At 35.7% G+C, this 17,965-nt stretch overlaps 1 protein-coding gene across 3 annotated transcripts in view; it reads right to left on the reverse strand.

Moving 5' to 3' along the window:
* Window positions 1-3,720: 3,720 nt before the first annotated feature.
* il15ra (interleukin 15 receptor subunit alpha) overlaps window positions 3,721-17,965 on the reverse strand; it is a 19,883-nt gene continuing 5,638 nt past the window's right edge. For 2 of the 3 annotated variants that reach the window (XM_015392799.1, XM_015392797.1), the window contains 6 exons: window positions 17,824-17,853; window positions 16,418-16,447; window positions 11,277-11,345; window positions 9,699-9,797; window positions 5,775-5,859; window positions 3,721-5,686 (listed from right to left, as the gene is read on the reverse strand). In XM_015392799.1, coding sequence (XP_015248285.1) covers window positions 5,620-5,686; window positions 5,775-5,859; window positions 9,699-9,797; window positions 11,277-11,345; window positions 16,418-16,447; window positions 17,824-17,853 — 380 coding nt within the window. In that variant the 3' untranslated portion in view covers window positions 3,721-5,619. The remainder of the gene's footprint in view (window positions 5,687-5,774; window positions 5,860-9,698; window positions 9,798-11,276; window positions 11,346-16,417; window positions 16,448-17,823; window positions 17,854-17,965) is intronic. The other variant, XM_015392798.1, reaches the window with a different exon arrangement.

The following is a 17,965-nucleotide window of genomic DNA, read 5'->3' on the forward strand; positions in this document are numbered from 1 at the left end:
CCAATAGAAACCGGGCCATCGGCTGGAAAGACCAGGAAGCAAAATGGAGCAAAATTGGCTCCCGGTAATTTGTATGGATCCTTGAGATCCTTGGTCCGACTCTCCCCAGCAAACTCTCAAACTGCTCCATACTGAGCCGAAAGTAGACCTGGAACCGGTCGCTGTGAAAACGGAGCTCTTTCACAAGCCGGAATTCCCCAAGCTGCTCTCTGGACCTGAGGGTTTCGTGCACCCACAGCCTCTTCTTCCTTGCTGCTCTTTTTCTTCGAACTAGCAGGGCTAGTGCTAGCGCTTGCTTCTTAGCACGGGTCGGATACATATTTGCTGCTGACCAAAAGCTGGAACAACAAACAAATGACTAGACCCGGCAACCCAGCCGGGGCAGCGCAGCGCAAATGCGCTAAACCCCGCGGCCAGCGCAGCGCAAATCGCTTCCTATCTGAAAGGCCCATAAACCGACAGCTGTCCCAGCATGCATTGCAACAGCAGCAGCTTCCAGCCTTGCACTCACAGAGCCCAAAGTATCAAGTTTAAAATTTACTCTTCTGTTGCCATTGTTCTACAAAAGTAATTTTTAAGATCATTTGAGGCAAGAACAGTACTTTTTAGCTACTCTATATGGACCAAATGCTGATTTAGTGCGTAAGTTGAGATGCTGCGATGACCATGGCAACCAGCGGAGTTCCATGGCTAATGCAGCCAGGGCGAACGTTAGCCCCTTTGCACAAGCCCTCTCTCGGCATAGCGGTGTGTAAAGTACCGCTGGCTCTGATGGCATTTTTTTGTTTAATTTTGCAAAATTTTCATTTGATTTGTGTTTATCTGACTGTGTTAACCATTATTCCCCCACTAAATGAAAAGGTAATGAATTATTTTTATTTATAGACTATTAATAAAAGGAGGTGAAAAGCAGGTCCAGACAACCCGAGCCTCTGGGTATGTAATGAGTATGTTTCTGCTCCAATTGACACAGACTTGTTCTGCATGCTCCCATACTCCCCAAGTGCATACTTTCTAATGTTCTTGTCAAGAACGTACTTGACAAGAAAACAAGTCTATATTTGCGTTCCTGTGAAATGAGAAAAACTGCCAATGTCATGGTGGTGGATAATAGCCCAACAGATTTTATGTTAGAAGTGGACCATCGTGGCTGCTGTCATACGGTTCCACTTGATATGAAACTTTATTAGATGTGGAAGGGAGGAAGGGAGAGGGGATAAGAATTAAGTGGAAGAGAGAGGGTGGGGATGAAATTAATAATAACTCCCAGAAGTCTGCTTCCACATCTGCAAGAGACGAGAAGGAAAAGAAGAAAAATAAAACAAAAACATATGTCACACCAACCCCAACAGAAGAGGGAGTATGCCATGAACGAGCGATACAAGCATTGAGCTAAACGTATGATGAAAGAATATCATTTAGAAGCTTCTTCAGCAGGGGAATTTGCTCAACAGCAGGTGTGAGGGGCCCCAAACTTACCCCAAAAAGCAAAAGGCTGACGCCTACTGATACAGGATCTTGGACAGCCTTCCCTATCCTACTTAAAATGTACTTGGAGAACAAACTTTATACAGAGACCATCACAACAATAAGAACCCAAGAATATCTTGCTTTGATTCTTGAGTGCTAAATACAAGAGGTTTTGAAGACAAACACTGGATAAGAATAAGAAATATCACATTGAAAGAGTTTGATGGAAACACCAAAACTCAAATCAACTTATTAAATTTAGCAAAAAAAGTTTTGTTTTGAGGTGATTTGACAAAGTACCTAAAAGTTACCTGATTGCAACAATTTTATTAAAACCTTGGTCCATTACTGAGCTGTGGTCTAGTTTGCTACCTCTATTTCCTATTTATTAGCGTAACGTAACCAAAGCATAAAATTAGCATAAATTAGCATAATGGCAACATAGCATAAAATTATGTTTTACATTGCTTGGTTGACACACTTTTAATTCCATATTTTAAAGGTTTACTAAAAATGTGCATACTTGGATGAAAACAGCTACTGTTATGCCCTCTAGCACTTGACAGAGCTCTTTGAAAAAAAGAAAAGAATAAATAAAACAAAGACATGGGTATGCGGCTTTGCTGCTCTACCTTCACTAGGCTGTTATGTATAAATATCTGGTTTTACATCTATACTTGTCCTGTGAGAACCAATTCAAAGCACTGTAGCTAACAAAAGGAAGAAAAGCCAGCAAGGAAAGTTGGTTTCGGCTGTCCTAAAAAGTTTTGCAATTTCTATATGTTGATGAAGAAGACAAATCCTTATTTGCATATTTGATCATGCTTTGATTGCTTGCTGACTTCATCAACAAACTGTTATGAATCCAGTTTGTGTGGGTTGTTTGTGTGTTTTTCTCTCTCCACCACCAGGTGGCGCCCTGTCCTCGTTGGGCCTCCCTGCACACCTGTGGCTCATTGGATCATTACTGGAGGAGTATTTGAGCAGTGGGCTGTCACTACCTCGACGCCAGAGTGTTTGCCAGTTTTGGGTACTCTAGCCAAGCTGAGATTAGCAGAGTCTAACCAAAGCTTTTTTTCTCTGAGTCTTATCTATTTTTTGTCTTTGCTCTTCGGCAGGAAGCCTTCCTGAGTAACTGGATACCTGGACCTTCTCCTCCTGGAAGGATTAACTGAGTACACACTGAGCAGGGGAAAACCTCCACATGATCCGTTCAAGTCCTCATCCAAGTCCAAGTCCGCTCTTTTACTTCTCTGGGTCCAACGCATGTTTATCTGTCTGCCCTCCGACGAGTTCCCTCTTCTCTGGATTAACCCCCACAAGCTGGATTCAAGGATTGACAAGAGCCCCCTCAAACGTGTGTCCCTCTCCAGTATAATTCAAGCCTCAGTCAAATTTCCTACGGTCCCTGAACTGATCACTGTGATATCCCCTTCAGACTTTCTAGTTCTGGTTCGCCAGTCCACTGAGTTCCAGATCCAACTTCTGTTTTTCATCTTCATTTAATAAACCAGTTAAACTTTGCTTGTTGTTGGTCACTTAAAAAAACCCAAATAGTCTGAAAAGGTGATAAATGTGGAGCCAAATTCATTAAGTTTGCAAAGCTTGTTTAGTTCAAAGCTTACACACCTAGTAGGCTACCAGAGGGTAGTGTCCTGCAAATTTCAAATGCGTCTACATCTAAATCAAATGGCTGGATTACCTCAACATATTTCAAATAAGGTTTACAGGTGTTAGGAGCTAGCTGGTAAATATAGCAAATAGCTCAAACACCTAGCATATGTTATGTGTTATGCACAGGTGTTTGGAAAGAGAAATCTAAATTAGGGTGACCAGATGTCCTATTTTTCCAGACATGTCCTACTTTTCATATATAAAAAAACGTCCGGGGGGAATTTCAAAATCATCCGGGATTTTGGTCGATAACAGTGCAGCAGAACCGAGCCGTGAGCTCAGAACTCCGGCAGACGGGGGGAGGGAGCCAGCGGGGGAAGGAGCGACAGAACCCGACTGGTGACAGTAGTCGCGGCTAGCGTCACGGGGTCGGGTTCTGTCGCTCCTTCCCCCGCTGACTCCAGACCCGGACCAGCCCCAGAGCTCTGGGGCTGGTTCTCCTCCTCAGAAACCCAAATCTGGTCACCCTGTGTATATATTGCAGTATCCTAAAGGACTAGAGTTGAACAGATGTCGTGTTAAAGGAATTTTGCAAAAAATAATGACAGATTCATACAAACTCTTTTGTTCTCTTTATTAAATCTGGATCATTTCACACGCATGGATTTTTATATAAAAATATAAGTGATAATATTCACAATAAAAACACTTCAGTTCATTCACATACATACAGGGAATACGAGTGGTAACTGTCTGATATGTTATGAATATTTTGATCTTACTATGTCTAGCTAAAAGTATGTACAGACTAAACAAAAAGAATGGGCCTCTCTTTGATACACTTCAGCAGATAAGTTGAAGCTGCTGCCTGTGCCTCCAAACCAGCAGGGGGCACCAAGGAACATTCAAAAACTCACAAACAATTGAGTTGTCAAATCTAAATATAATGTTTTGTTACATCATGAAATGTAGGTATTTTTCTAAAAAATCTTTAGCAGTTGCGATTTGTACTTGTAAAATTTCTAAACGAGTTTTTAAAAATGTTGCAGGAGCATGTTCATAGTGTCAAGCTCCGTTGTAGAAGAAAACGTCAAACTTAAAATGTAAGTTGGAATTTTATACTAAATTTTATGTATGTGAGTACACAATAACAGCAAAAAAGGCCAGAATAAAGGTAAATTTAAAATGTGGTGGGGAAAACAAGATGTTGACGGCAACATGCTGCGGGGGAAAGCTTTCAGCATGCTAATTAAATGCCCAAAGCTGAAATGCTGTCAGAGCAATTCATTTTATGCATAGTTTATGTTCTTCACTTTTAACGCAACCAGTAATTATATTAAAAAAATATAGTCAAAATATTTTTTTTCTCTAATATAAATAAACCGAACAGAACAGAAAAACCCGCTATCCAAGTTACACTTTATATACATTTTTTTTTTTATAGTTAAACCAGTACTTTGATGGTGCCTATCTGGAAGTAGGGCTCCAAATTAAACTCTGCACAGGGCCCTAAAAAATCTATGGTTGGCCTTGGTTGGCAGGAGGGATTGCCAGCATAGTAGTTTTTATTGATTTCAGTGAATAAACAAGAAGACAAACAATGGTGCTTAAACAGATACTATAACAAGACACTCTCTTGCAATCATAAAAAGAATATGACATAAACCTTTTACCTACAGTCATAAAATTTATTTTAACCTTTCACTCCCATAAGAAGAGTAGTACATTCCTAATGGATAATTACTGTTTAGATTTGTTTATTGGATGTCCTTTTCACCTAACATGCAGCGGAATTCAGAAAACAAAAAAAGAGGATCAATCTTAAATGAAGCCACCATAGAAAACAGAGAATGTTCCCTTTCTTTTCTTTTAAATCACAGAACCTGTCTGGTGACATGGACAGAAAAAAAGTTTACAGGACGCATTATTGATGCGTGGGTACGAGATAGATAAGTTGTGACCAGTGTGCAATGATTAACCTTACATCCTCCTTTTTTGCCCCGATGATGTTCATCTGCCATTTTTTGGGCCTCCACCTATAACCATGCAGTCTCCTGGGTCCTTCCAGCTCCTTCTGGATCAAGTCAATAATGTGGCCAATGTCCGCATAATCTTTACATCTCAATTCGTATGCCTTCAGCACCTGAATTAAGTGTATCTTAGTAATGATCACTTAATGTTTAATTGCAAGAGATCACAGGATGTCATTATAGTTCATTCTAAGGTTTAATTAAAATGAAATTATGTCAGTTCTCCATGTTTCTTGAATGTATGCTATGCTACCCTCGCAAACAATTTGACTATCTTGTACCCACACCTTAGTAACGCATAGCCACGACTTAACATCTTGTAAACTTTTTTTCTGTCCATGTCATTTCTTAAATAAGCAAACATAATGGTAAATTGCACACTAGATTTCAAAAAGTAATTTCACAATAAGATGAATTAACAGTATTTTAAGTCAACAATTAAATAAAAGTTTCCTATTCTTCCTTCCTCCATTAACATTCTTCTATACAAATTCAAGATTTCAGATCAAACAGGATTCATCGGTTGCATTTCCTCTATCTCTATTTGGTGTGTAGAAGTTGGTCGATTCCTCCTAGAAAACAAAAACAGAAAGACAATTTTTGTCAGCTCAGATATTTAAACTTTTATATTTGCTAAATGTGCTCTTAAGATCATCTTACCTTCGACATATTGAGAACACAACACCACTAACAGCAGCAAGTAGGACCACCATGGATACAGTGATACCAATGGTGTTCTGGGCTGCTTCAAACAGAAAAAAGAAAAACATGCTCAGATACAGTTCTTCCTCTTGTTAGCTTCTATAATATCAGTTATTTGCGCTCAGAATTGTTTCTGTGAAAAAGACAAACTAAACGCTGTTGCTCTTTGCTATAGGAGGGATTCTGATGCACATTTTTTACTCGGAATGAGAGGCTTTACTTTGCATAAGTGTTTTTTTTTTGTTTGTTTTATTGGACACATTTAAAAGACTGCTACCTGGAGTCATTAAAACTGCTTGGGTGTTGTCAGGATTCGTGGATACTTGTTACAACCAAAATCCAATCCTGTAGAGGCAGAGATGATTTTCTTACAAAATTTAACGAAGAAGTAAAAATGGAGATGCCATAATCCATGTTGTCTAAGGCAGTACGCAGAGAACTAGCAACCCCATCAACAACATCATCAACCTTTGAAGGGAAATAAACTAAACTTTTACCCTCTGCAGCACTGCTCAGTGACACAGAGGAGAGAGAAAGTGAAACAGATTGTTTAAAATTTATAACTGCATTATCTGATAATGATCTGCTAAAATGAAACCTTCTTTTGGGGAGGAGAACACTTTCTGCCAAAGTAATCCTTAAAGTTATTTAAAAAATGGTCAGAGAGGACAGGGTTGTCAGAAAATACTCTTATTTCTTCACATTAAATGCCATACGTCACTACAAGGTCCAAAGTATGAAGATAAGAATGTGTGGGTCTATTCACATTTTAAACAAAGCCAATAGTATCTAAGATAGCATTAAAGGCTGATCTTAAGCTATCACCTTCAATGTCAGAATGGATGTTAAAAACACCCACGATGATGACCATGTCAGTATTCAACACTAAATCAAATAGGAATCCCAAAATTCGGAGTAAGGACCTGGCGGACCATACAAAGTAACAAAAAGAAGAGGTTTTCCAGCTTTGCAGTTTGGATGAGGGAAACTAAGGGTTACATTTTCAAAAGAGTTGTAATTATTAACTGACTTAGGAGTGATTAGTAAGTCAGACTTAAATATTGTTGCTACTCTTCGTCGCATAGAATTTTTGGGTAAGTGAGAATTTCACATAATCCTCTTGCTGCAGCCAAGTTTCTGTAAGGCAACATAAACCAACTTGATTATCACAAATTAAGTCATTAACTAAAAGACTTTTTGAAGAAAGGGATGGTATGTTAAATAAAACACATTTAATACTTTTTAATTTTTCCCCAATTGGAGTTATTTTAATTGTAATTAGATTATAATTTTAGATTATGCTCGTTTAGGATTATTTTGTAAATTATTTGATTTTGACCGCAGGCCAGACACTGTATGGATGCAGTAATGAGTGGGTATCAGTGTGTTAAACCTGTTTATTTGGCAAATCTTCCAGATGTTTAAGTCTAAGATTTAAGTTATCGATTAGATGCATAATTAAAACATAGCATAGAGTTTAGATAGAGATATAAAAGGATATTAATTTTTGATTTTATTCTCAGAATTCTTGCTTTAATCTGAGAAACATTCTTAAAAAATTGTCTAGTAGTATTCCTACTCAAACTGGTAATCCTGGATTTTTACAACAGAGTCCTAAGGAAAAATTTTATTCTGAGATTAAAAGTCACAATTGTGAGATAAAAGTAAGAATTCTGAGATCAAGGCCAGAAATCTGACATTAAAGTTGAAATTATCAGATTAAAGCCATAATTCAGAGAATACGCTGAATTCTGAGCATAAAGGAATTCAGAGGTAAAATAAATAGAATTCTGAGATTAAAGTTAAGATTCAGTATCCTGTTTTTGTGTGTGAGTTCTTTATGCCCCTAATCCTCTGCTGTATATCCGTCATAGGAAATAAATGTACTGTTATTACGACTGAGGCACATTTTGTAATGTCGATAAGCTGTAGCTGCAGTGAGAGGTGTCCTCTGTCTGGTTACTGGTTGGCATGGACCTGAAACATCAGAAGTTAATCAATAGGCCCATAGTCTGACCTCTATAGAGGACTTGGTTAAGTGGATTAAAGTATAGCCATTTAAAACCAAGTCAGTATAAATCTACAAGTATTTTGTTTCTTTCTAATAACATGAAATGTGACTCAACTGCACTTTTAATTTTAGCTCATGGATTTTTTTTAAACTGAGAAAACTAGAAACCATGGATTTTGCAATAAAAAAGCAGATCAAACTCATAAAACTCACAGAAAGGCACATATGCCAAGAGGCTTAAAAAGAAGAATAGGAATGCTGAGTACACTGCCAATGATGATAAAACTTCTTGTTCACATGAAGAAATGCGGCGAAAAAATGTGGAAAGGAACAGAGCCAGAGTCCTCAGGCTCATATAAAATTAACTCCATTAATTGCCAGAAATAAATTAGACGGAAAAAAACAAGAGTTTGACATGTTTCACTTAAAGTCCTAAAGGGGAAAAAAAAGGTAAAAGCCTGAAGAGACCAACATACCAACCGACAGTCATTCTCTATCCACAGCCTAAACAGAAAAGGCCTTTGAAGCCTTCATGGAGCACCATGCTAATATTGACCACCAAGAAGGTCAACACCAGGCAGTGTTTCCCATTAATGGGAAGCACTGATGGTCTTTTGCGAATGATGTCATACACACTCCGCTTTGTTTAAAAAATATATAAATATAAAAATATAACCGTGGATGTCTGGGGGACAGTGATTCGCTTACATGTTTTAAATGCTGTTGTACCATAAAGAATAAATTATGAACAGTTTAGTTTGTGCTTTTAAGTCGTTTGTCCGTAGGAAGACATCACTTGGATATAACCTAACGGAATATCTTCAGAACAGCTCCAAATGACACAAACCTCATATGGGTGAGTAGAACATGATGTAACAACGTAAAATCAAGGGCCCAATGTAAAAAATCTGGCGTTCCCCTTTAAGTGGGATACACCAAGCTTAAAAATGTGCACACATGAAAACCCCCGAGGGCCAGAGACTCTCCCACCAGTCTCCTAAAATCCTGTGGGAAACACTGCCAGGCATCTGTTCACACCACAGCTAATCATTTTCATGGTATTAGACACAAGCTCCTTAACTAATTAAATGTTACTGCCAGAGCTTGTCTGCCATTTTAAATCATAAATAGCATTGTTTTATTAATTTTTTTCTTTAATCAATAACTTTCCTGTTTATATGGAGTGAATTTTGTTCCATATTTGTTGCAGCAGCAAAGAACCTTTTTTGTAATTGGAACGTCCAACAGACCAATAGAGATGTGCCTTCACTCCTCACTCCAGAGGAAAGTCCACCCCAAGAAGGGAAGAGAAGATGAATTGTAAAACAATTTCAGAAATTAAATGAAGAAAAACCATGTTGAAAACATCTAGAGAAATTAAAATTTGAAAGAAAATCTAGCTAACACAAAATATTTAAAAGAATCCATCTTTTACAGTTTCATTTCTGAATGGCATTTTATCAAAAATATCTATTTACCAAAGTGTTTGCAAGAATATTGGAACAAAATTCACTCCATACCATTGGCCCACAGTCATTAAGCAGTAGGTTACAAGCGATAATGGGCCATAGGGTGGACACATATTTAGACCACATAACATGTAGTATATGCATTAATAACCCACAGTACAGGACAAGATAGATAACATTGTGACAGTAACTTAATGCTGAACTTTTTGCTGTATAGCAACAGAAAAAAAACACGGAGAATCCTGTCATGATTACTGTTAAGCACGGTGGAAGATTGTAAAACAATATGCAAGTAAAATATGAATTTATTTCAAAATTCTTTGTAGATCACTATTAATGGTGGCAACAACGTTTAGCCAAATCAAACTGGATTCCATTCAGAAAGCTGGAATATAGGATTACCTGCAGTTATGGTTGAGATGGTTTTATTATTCCTTTCCATTGGTGAGTGTGTAGAGCTTGAATTTGTACAGGGCTGCACTGTTGTCGTACTTCCAGTTCCTGCATGCGAAAAAGAAAAGATTTTGTAATGTTTATTAACAAACTGCCACACCTGAGAATAAGAAGCAGCAGAAACCAACATTTTATGCGTCATTCCTAAAAGGCTTTTTGGGACTTTTTAAACTTAATGTATTAAGTCAGGTGATATTAAGACTGTAGACAAACGATTTGGTAAGGATTTAGGAAAAGTTTATAACTACAAATGGAGAAAATATGTAGCACTGGTGGCCAGCTCACCAAAATTACTCTAGAAGCAGGTCGACCATCCAGGAGGTCAGAACTAGAGACTGACCGATGCAGTACTGTTAGGGCCGATATCGATACTGATTATTTTGACATCAGTCTAACTAATTTCTACGGAAGAGGATTAGGGCCACTGGGAAAAAAAAAAAAAAAAAGTTACGAGATTTTTTTTATTTTATTTCAGTATAGTATGGGAAAAAAGTCAGAATTCTGACTTTAATCTCAGAATTCTGACTTTAATCTCAGAATTTTGACTTTAATCTCAGAATTCTGACAATAAAAAAAAGTCAGAATTCTGAGATTAAAGTCAAAATTACAAAAACACTGAAAGGTCAACAATTAGTTTAAATGTAAAAAGTATCGGCATCGTATCGATATCGGTGATCCTGAGCCTGTATTTACTTGGAATCGTATCAATACAAAATTCCCGGTATCGCCCACATCTACTCTTTATTAGTATTTTTTTTTTTTTTATTCTTTAAATTGAACATTCACAGAACATTGAGCCTCTAACTGAAAAGCTAACTCTAAAACTCGGTCTTCCCCCATTTCTCAAGAAAAACACAAAAATTCTGGCAAACCAATTAATGAAGATAAAGATTACAATTAGCTATGCTGACTTAAATTTTTGTCCCTATATGTAACTCTTAGTTTTTCAGAAAAATCCAAATGAAAAAAGTTTTAGGCCCAAAACATGATTTTTTTTTTAACTACAATGTCCAATACAGTGGAATTTGTTGATACATTAAAATATACATTTCCTATATACATATCCACTCACAAGGTCAAAATACCCATATTTATAAAGATTTAGGAAACATACTAATGTCCTTCACCATTGTTTTGTTTTTACATTAGATATCATGTATGTAGTTGGGTGGTAGGGACACACATGGAAATAGGTCCGAGGCAGACTTATGTGGGATCTGATAAACTTACAGAAAATAAGGGAAAACACAGATCTCTGTACGTGAGAAAACCAGCAGAGTTTGACAGGGGGAATCTAAACAAGGTTGTGAGAGGATGCAGGATGAGGGGGATGGGGACAGAAGGATATGACTGAGCAAAAGATAAGGACTGACACCTCTATAAGAGTTTAAACCAGAATGCACCAAGAAGGAAAACCTCTGAGAAACTCAAAACAAAATATGGCACTGATATGAAAAAACCATGACAATAAAATGTAAACACAGACAGCTGCAAATGACAACATACACTGGCTTTATTGCCTCTTACCTGATGTGCTTTGGTGCATGTTAGCCTTAGAAGTGGAGTTTCTTGTAGACTGATGGCTTGTAGACGTTTCTGCAAAGAAAAAAATGTAACTATTTCTTTGCATTCCTGATTCTTTAATCATCTGAAGCTCATTTTAAGCAAAAAATAAACAAAACAAACTCAACAATATTTACTTTTGTTACAATCAGTGGTAATTCATAAGCATTTGGCGAGAAACATACAATGCAGCTGAATAGTTTTCGGTCACATCTGGATCAACCGCATCCTAATGAAAACTGGCCTTATAATTAGCTCCAGACTTAGTGGCTTTTTCCTCATCTATTCTAAAAGACCTCCAATTCCCGGCATGGGGGTCGGTTTGAAGATTTATTTTAGCTCAGCTTGTATTATTGATTGTATTTCAGCATTGATTCTGTTTTTACTTCAAATATAAAGAAATGACTGACAAACAAACAAAGGAAGCCTGGACGTGTCAAATTAAAATGAACCATAAACCTTCACAAAAATGTTTGCCTACAATTTGTGTCCTAAGGCAGCGGTTCCCAAACTTTACTACTGGGGCGTTCTTGGTTTACAAAATAAGTCAACTGCTGTAAATTAGAAATTGCAATACTTCTACTATTATAGACCTATGGAGGGTAAAAAGAGACAACATTTAATTGATTAATAAATGCATTTATCATTAAATAAAAATAAGATAAATAAATGTATCATGAAATAATCAATGTTAAATGAAATAAACAAGCATCTTATTTAATGCTCTATTTAATAATTAAATCTATGTTTTATTTACTTTATACAGGATTAAAAAGCTAAATGTACTAATAAATGAAATATAGAGGTGAATAATTTAATATGCCATTAAATAATTTTATATGCATTTTAAATTATGATGATAATTGATTAAATGTATTTATTTATTTATTTTTGTTAAGTAAATTTATTAACATTATTTTCACTACAGAACGTCACCCATTAAACTCAGTGGGCAGGACTGGACCCACTTCCATAGAAAACCTAACATCTGATTGGCTGCTTCTTGATGAGAAAGAAAATACAAATTCTTCCTGGATTTTCTTACTCTAAAGTTAGACTTATTCCTAACGCTGGTTGAATAAAACTTAGAAAATTTCTTGAAATTGATTTGCAGCACACTGGATAAGCAACTGCAGCAACTGTATCCCTAGTTTGGTGTCTAAAACGTAAATGAGAGGATTCTTTAAATTCAGATTAAAATTATACATCGTTATTATTGGGCTCCTTCCAGATTATCGAGATTAGGGCTACTAATATGTTACGGATCAGAACATTTTCACTGTGGGTGTCAGATTACGGCTGTGTTTTGATGCAACCTGTCCCTCGGACATCACATCCTGAATCGTGCCCTGCGGCCTCTTTAAATCTACAGAGGCAACCCCTTTCCCTGGACCTCAGTCTGGATGTAATGGAGAAACCTGAACTTCCAGCTGGACATCACGTTACACGTGGTGCAATCTCAGGAGGCGTAGTCCATTTTTGCTGCCAAAAGGACTACATCCCTCTTCGAAACAGCTGTGTGCTGAAATTTGGCAGAAACAGCTGCTCAATACAGAACCCATCCTCTCCTCTCCCATAGTGTAGCAGAAAGTTAAGAATCTTTACAATTCAATAGGTACCTTGCCTGGGCAAGTAAAAATAATAGTTAAATGCTGATAAGTTTATTAAAAGGATCTCCTGAATTATTTTTGCTGATGTTTATGGCAAACATTCAAATGATGTGTTTTTGATATTACAGCCGCCATTCCAGTCCTAATCTTTCTTTTGTCATGTTCTTGTCTGTGTTTTCTGTCGTTTGTCTCTGTTTACTTTTCTCCCAGTCCAAATGCACATTGTTACACATGCTGCCACTCGAATACGTGTGAGTCTGTCGGCCATCTTGTGAAATTCAGCTTGGTTTATACACTGCAAAAACGATCAAGAAATAAGTAAAAATTTCTCAAATTAAGTGTATTTACCCTTAATTTGAGTAGGTAAATTTGATGATTTGCCAATGAAATTAGTATCTTTACTCATAAAATAAGATACGTAGATAATATGAACTTGAAATAAGACAATGCAAATGTGTTTTTCTTATCTTAAATATAAATTTTCTTGTCCCATTGGCAAAGTGTCTCAATTTTGTCCTCAATTGGAGAAAAGATGCACTTATTTTAAGAAAAAATTACTTAGATTTCCATTTTTTGCAGTGTAGGTGATATTTATGACGATTTTGGGACAGTCCGACATCTTGTAGTTCCTTTCCTGTGGTTATTATCCTGCCCTTGCTGCTAATGTATCAGGGTTAGCCCGATTGCAGTAGTGTGTTTTGGCCTGTTAGATTAGCTGTGGATTAGCTGTGTTTGCCGTTAAAATCAGTTGCCATGGCACCCATCGTTTTTATAAACATCTTATTTCTGTCATATCCGAATGTCCGCCCTAATCAGTATATAGGGCACTATATAGCGGTTACGCCATGTTAAATGAGTTTCTGAACGTCTAGTGGATAAAAAAGGGATTATTATGTTCAATAAATAAAGCACCCATTCTGTTTTAATTGTTGTAGTGTGTGGTTATTTATACAGCAGTGACTGGTTTTATAAAAAGAGCAGAGCCTACTTCCTTTCAGTGACAAATTGAATAGACAGAAATACATATATGCCTTGTGGTTAATGATTACTAAGTGTGCTTGAATTATAAACCAAGTTACCGACATTTACTCATGGTGACGACATGTTGGATTTAACAGAAACGTTCAGCCGCAAAGGTAAGCGGTTAATAACACCTAGCAATTGAGCAAAATGTCAGTTATAATCATTTAACTAAAGATCATTACCTGGTTTTACCCTTGATAAGAATGACATTGATCATTAGCTATAACTTCCAGTTCCAGGTAATGACATATTCATCATCTGCTGGTAAAAACTGCACAACACCCACATCAGATTGTTGGCAATGCAAATCTGAAGAAGGTAATTTAGTTCAGGTTTTATGATTATGTGATAAAGTCCAAAAATACAGGAACAAAATGTATGATAGTTTATGTTTGATCATTGGGATCCAATTGCCATATGGCTCTAGATTATTTATCCAGGCCGATGATTCAGTTTTGGCTGGAAAAGATAAATATATCAAAAGTTATGTCCAAACTGAACCCAGCTCAACCAAACAACAGCAAAAAAAACAAAAAAAGATTGAGCAGAAACGATCTGATAAGGCAAGAGGTCAAGGTGAACTTGTTTAAAAGAATAAACAAACTTTATTTACCATACAGACCAACATGTTTATATCAAATATAGGGAAAAGATCAGGCTGATACAAAGACGCAATTTCCCTCTATGTGGAAAAAAAAAATGCGTGTTTTTGCACAGACCGAAACTACACTGTAACACTTTTAGTAATATGCTTGTAGCCAAAAATACCCTATTGTGTTTTACTGCAAAACTCCAAAAGCTTAATTTCCCTAACAGAATACTGCTTTAAATTTACCAAGTTCTATAAATACGGAGCAGTGGTGGAAAATAATGGAGTAAATTTACTTTATTACTATAATTAAGTACTTTTTTTTGTGTCCTTACTTTACTTAAGCCAGTTTTTGGGTGGGCACTTTATGACTTTCACTCCAATACATTTCAAAGTCAAGTATTGTACTTTCTACTCCACTATGTTTTGAGGAAGCTTCTATTTATTTCTTTTGGCTCAGCTTAGGTTTGTAAACCGCTGTTGCTGTTTTTCTTTCTTGAGATGCAATTTCATCATGTGGGATAGCTGCCCTCAGGGCTGAATTTGGACGCGACATGAAATTCCACAAATGTGAGAAACTCAGGGCTGATATAATTAGTAGTTTATGAATAGTGAGGAGAATCGAGACTCTCCTGTTTTATTTTTTTTGTGTTTCTAAATAATAATAATAATAATTTAGGTAGCTGTCCTTGTTTTTTGTGCCGTTTTTATACTGAAGTTCTTTCCAGGTGGTGTAGAATTAGTGGTTCTACGCATCAATACATCAGGTGGTTTCTGAAAGTTACAAGGTTCTTTAAAGTTACTTGTAAAACTATAAAGAAATGTACTGATATTACAACATTTAATTTGTATTGTTGAGTACTTAAGTACTTTTAATCAATGTACTTTTGAATATTTAAGTATTTTCCAAAGCTAGTGTTTCAATAATTGAACTTGAGTAGATGTTTGACTGAGTAGCTTTTACTCGTAGTTGAGTAAGATTTGACCATGAATATTAATACTTTCACTCAAGTACTACTGTTGAGTACTTCATCCATCAATGATACAGAGGACTTTAAATATCATGACTTCCAAAACAAACCAAAATATGTACATGGACTTGAAAGGATGACAACATTTTGGTGGTTCAACTTTTTTCCTTTGTGGCAACCAAGGCTCCTCAAACTTGTCTTTTCTAAGTGATATTTTAAGCATACTTGTGGTTCAAGGTGTTTTAATCATAAATTTGTTCCACTTCCTTTTTTTTAAATAAACCAAAACAACTTTCCACTCAGTTCTACTAGAACTGAAATAATAATCACAGTAAAGGATGTAAATACTGGTGAAGAAATTTACATTCCTGTGCTCCTGTGCACCACTTTTCAAAGTTAAATAGCCAGGACACTTTTTGAAATACGTCTATAAGCGTAATATTTTCTTCAAGTTTAAATTTACTTGCAGAAAGATTTAGTTGACAGAACTTGACTAAAAATTAAGAGAAAATAAAAGGCTAAATTGTAATTAAATATAAAACAGCTTATTTGGTTTTAGGTACAAAGACTATTACCGGTATTTAAAATATTTGTTTAAAAAAACATTCATGTTTTCTGTTAAAATTACAAATTCTCACAACCAGAGCGAAATTGATTTTAAAGAACATTGTCTTAGCTTTGACTCATTCAGAAATCTTCATTTATGTTATTAGTTAAAAATATATCTCAGAACACGTTTTTTCTATCTGCTTTTATTTCTCATAAAGTTGTTAACATTCATTCAGATGTAGAACAAAATGACTGTAGAAGTAAAATAGTTATTAAACAAAAGCTTTTCTCTGTAAATTAGGAAATAGTCATTTAAAACAATCACAGGTTTTATATGACAAGATTTTATAGATTGTTTCTTACCTAGTAGGGCTGTTGCCTGAGTTGTAGAACCTGATCAACAGCAAAAAGATAAGACAATTTATTCATCAACTTCACAGTTATTTCAATGTAAAACAGCATAAAAATCTGCAGGAAATCAATCCTAACCGCTAAATTACACTGTATGTTGATGATACATTGTTATTAATGCAAAAAGTCCAAATTCAAAGCTTTTTTATTTGGTATGAGGTAAGGACTTAAAGGGCTATAGACATGTTTCTGCATGAACGGCATTTAATAAATATGTACATATTTTAAGTGAGCGTTGAACTGAAAGGATCAGTTTTCAAGTAATGAACGTTAAAGTGAGAAATGATTGAGAATAATGAACGACACACGCAGCTCACATTCGCGATCAGTTGATAAACAGCCCCGTTTTTTATTATTATTATCTTTTTTTTTTTTTTTTTTTATTTAGAGAAATGTCAAAACTATATACTTTGATTGGTGTAAATATCAGCATGCATTCTCATTTGTTTAAAAAAAAAAATAAAGTCCACATTGAAAGTCATTTGATTCATTTAGTGGGCCATGTTAATGCATGATGATGAATGTAACAATAATAATAGTAGTAATAATAATTCAATATTAATAACAGCAACAACAATAATAATATAGTATAATGATGATAATAATATATGAAAAATAATAACACTCACTCACTCACTCAAATACTCTAATTTTGTTAGTTTTGGAATTGTTATCATAAACGCGTTCATATTCACCTCCTTGATGGGTTGGTGATTTTACCCTCTTTATTCACAGTTCCAAAATATATTTTAAAAAGTCACCATATTAGGAAGTTTTTTCGTCAAGTATGATTTATCGCAATATTTCACTTCGGTATTTCAAAAATCCTGGTTACGACCCTGTTGATAACAAAGTTTTTCATTGGAACTTTATGAATAAAGAAAGGAAGACTTGGACAAAAAAAAAAAACTAAAATTTTTGTGCAAACGGTGAGTTAATAAACAAGTCTGCACGTCATTCAAAGCGACACATTGAGTTAAAGCATCAGAGCTATCTCGGGAAATATCTGCTACTGAATGAGGAACGTAAGAAATCATTTTTGATATGAGCATATTATATTTACACAGCCCTTGCAAATTAATGTAAACAAAATGCACTCATATTCTGCACGAGGCAGATAACAGCTCTTATATTTTGTGCATGTCCTTTTGTTCTGTTTGGTTGTTGACGTTTTTTTTTTCCTTTTTATAAAATCCAAAACTGAAGACAGTTTAAAAAAAGAATTATAAGTAGTTTGCATTGTCTGTAAACATATATATAATGCATATAACTGCCTTGACAGAAGAGGGTACATTTTGTTAGAAAGACAAATGTACCCCCACTACCCCACCCATCCACAAAACAAAACCATTTCATACCTGAGTCCATTGCTGGAAGCTTTGGGTCTCCTAAAAAAAAGCAAAGAGGAGAGTGTCTTCATCAACTTAAAGGTGCATTATCAGATTATATGCCTTTACCAAAAAGACCAAAATCCAATTGATTATGATAAATTAAGGCTAT

Source organism: Cyprinodon variegatus, unplaced genomic scaffold (assembly GCF_000732505.1).
Source record: "Cyprinodon variegatus isolate N-32 unplaced genomic scaffold, C_variegatus-1.0 Scaffold607, whole genome shotgun sequence".
NCBI lineage: Eukaryota > Metazoa > Chordata > Actinopteri > Cyprinodontiformes > Cyprinodontidae > Cyprinodon > Cyprinodon variegatus.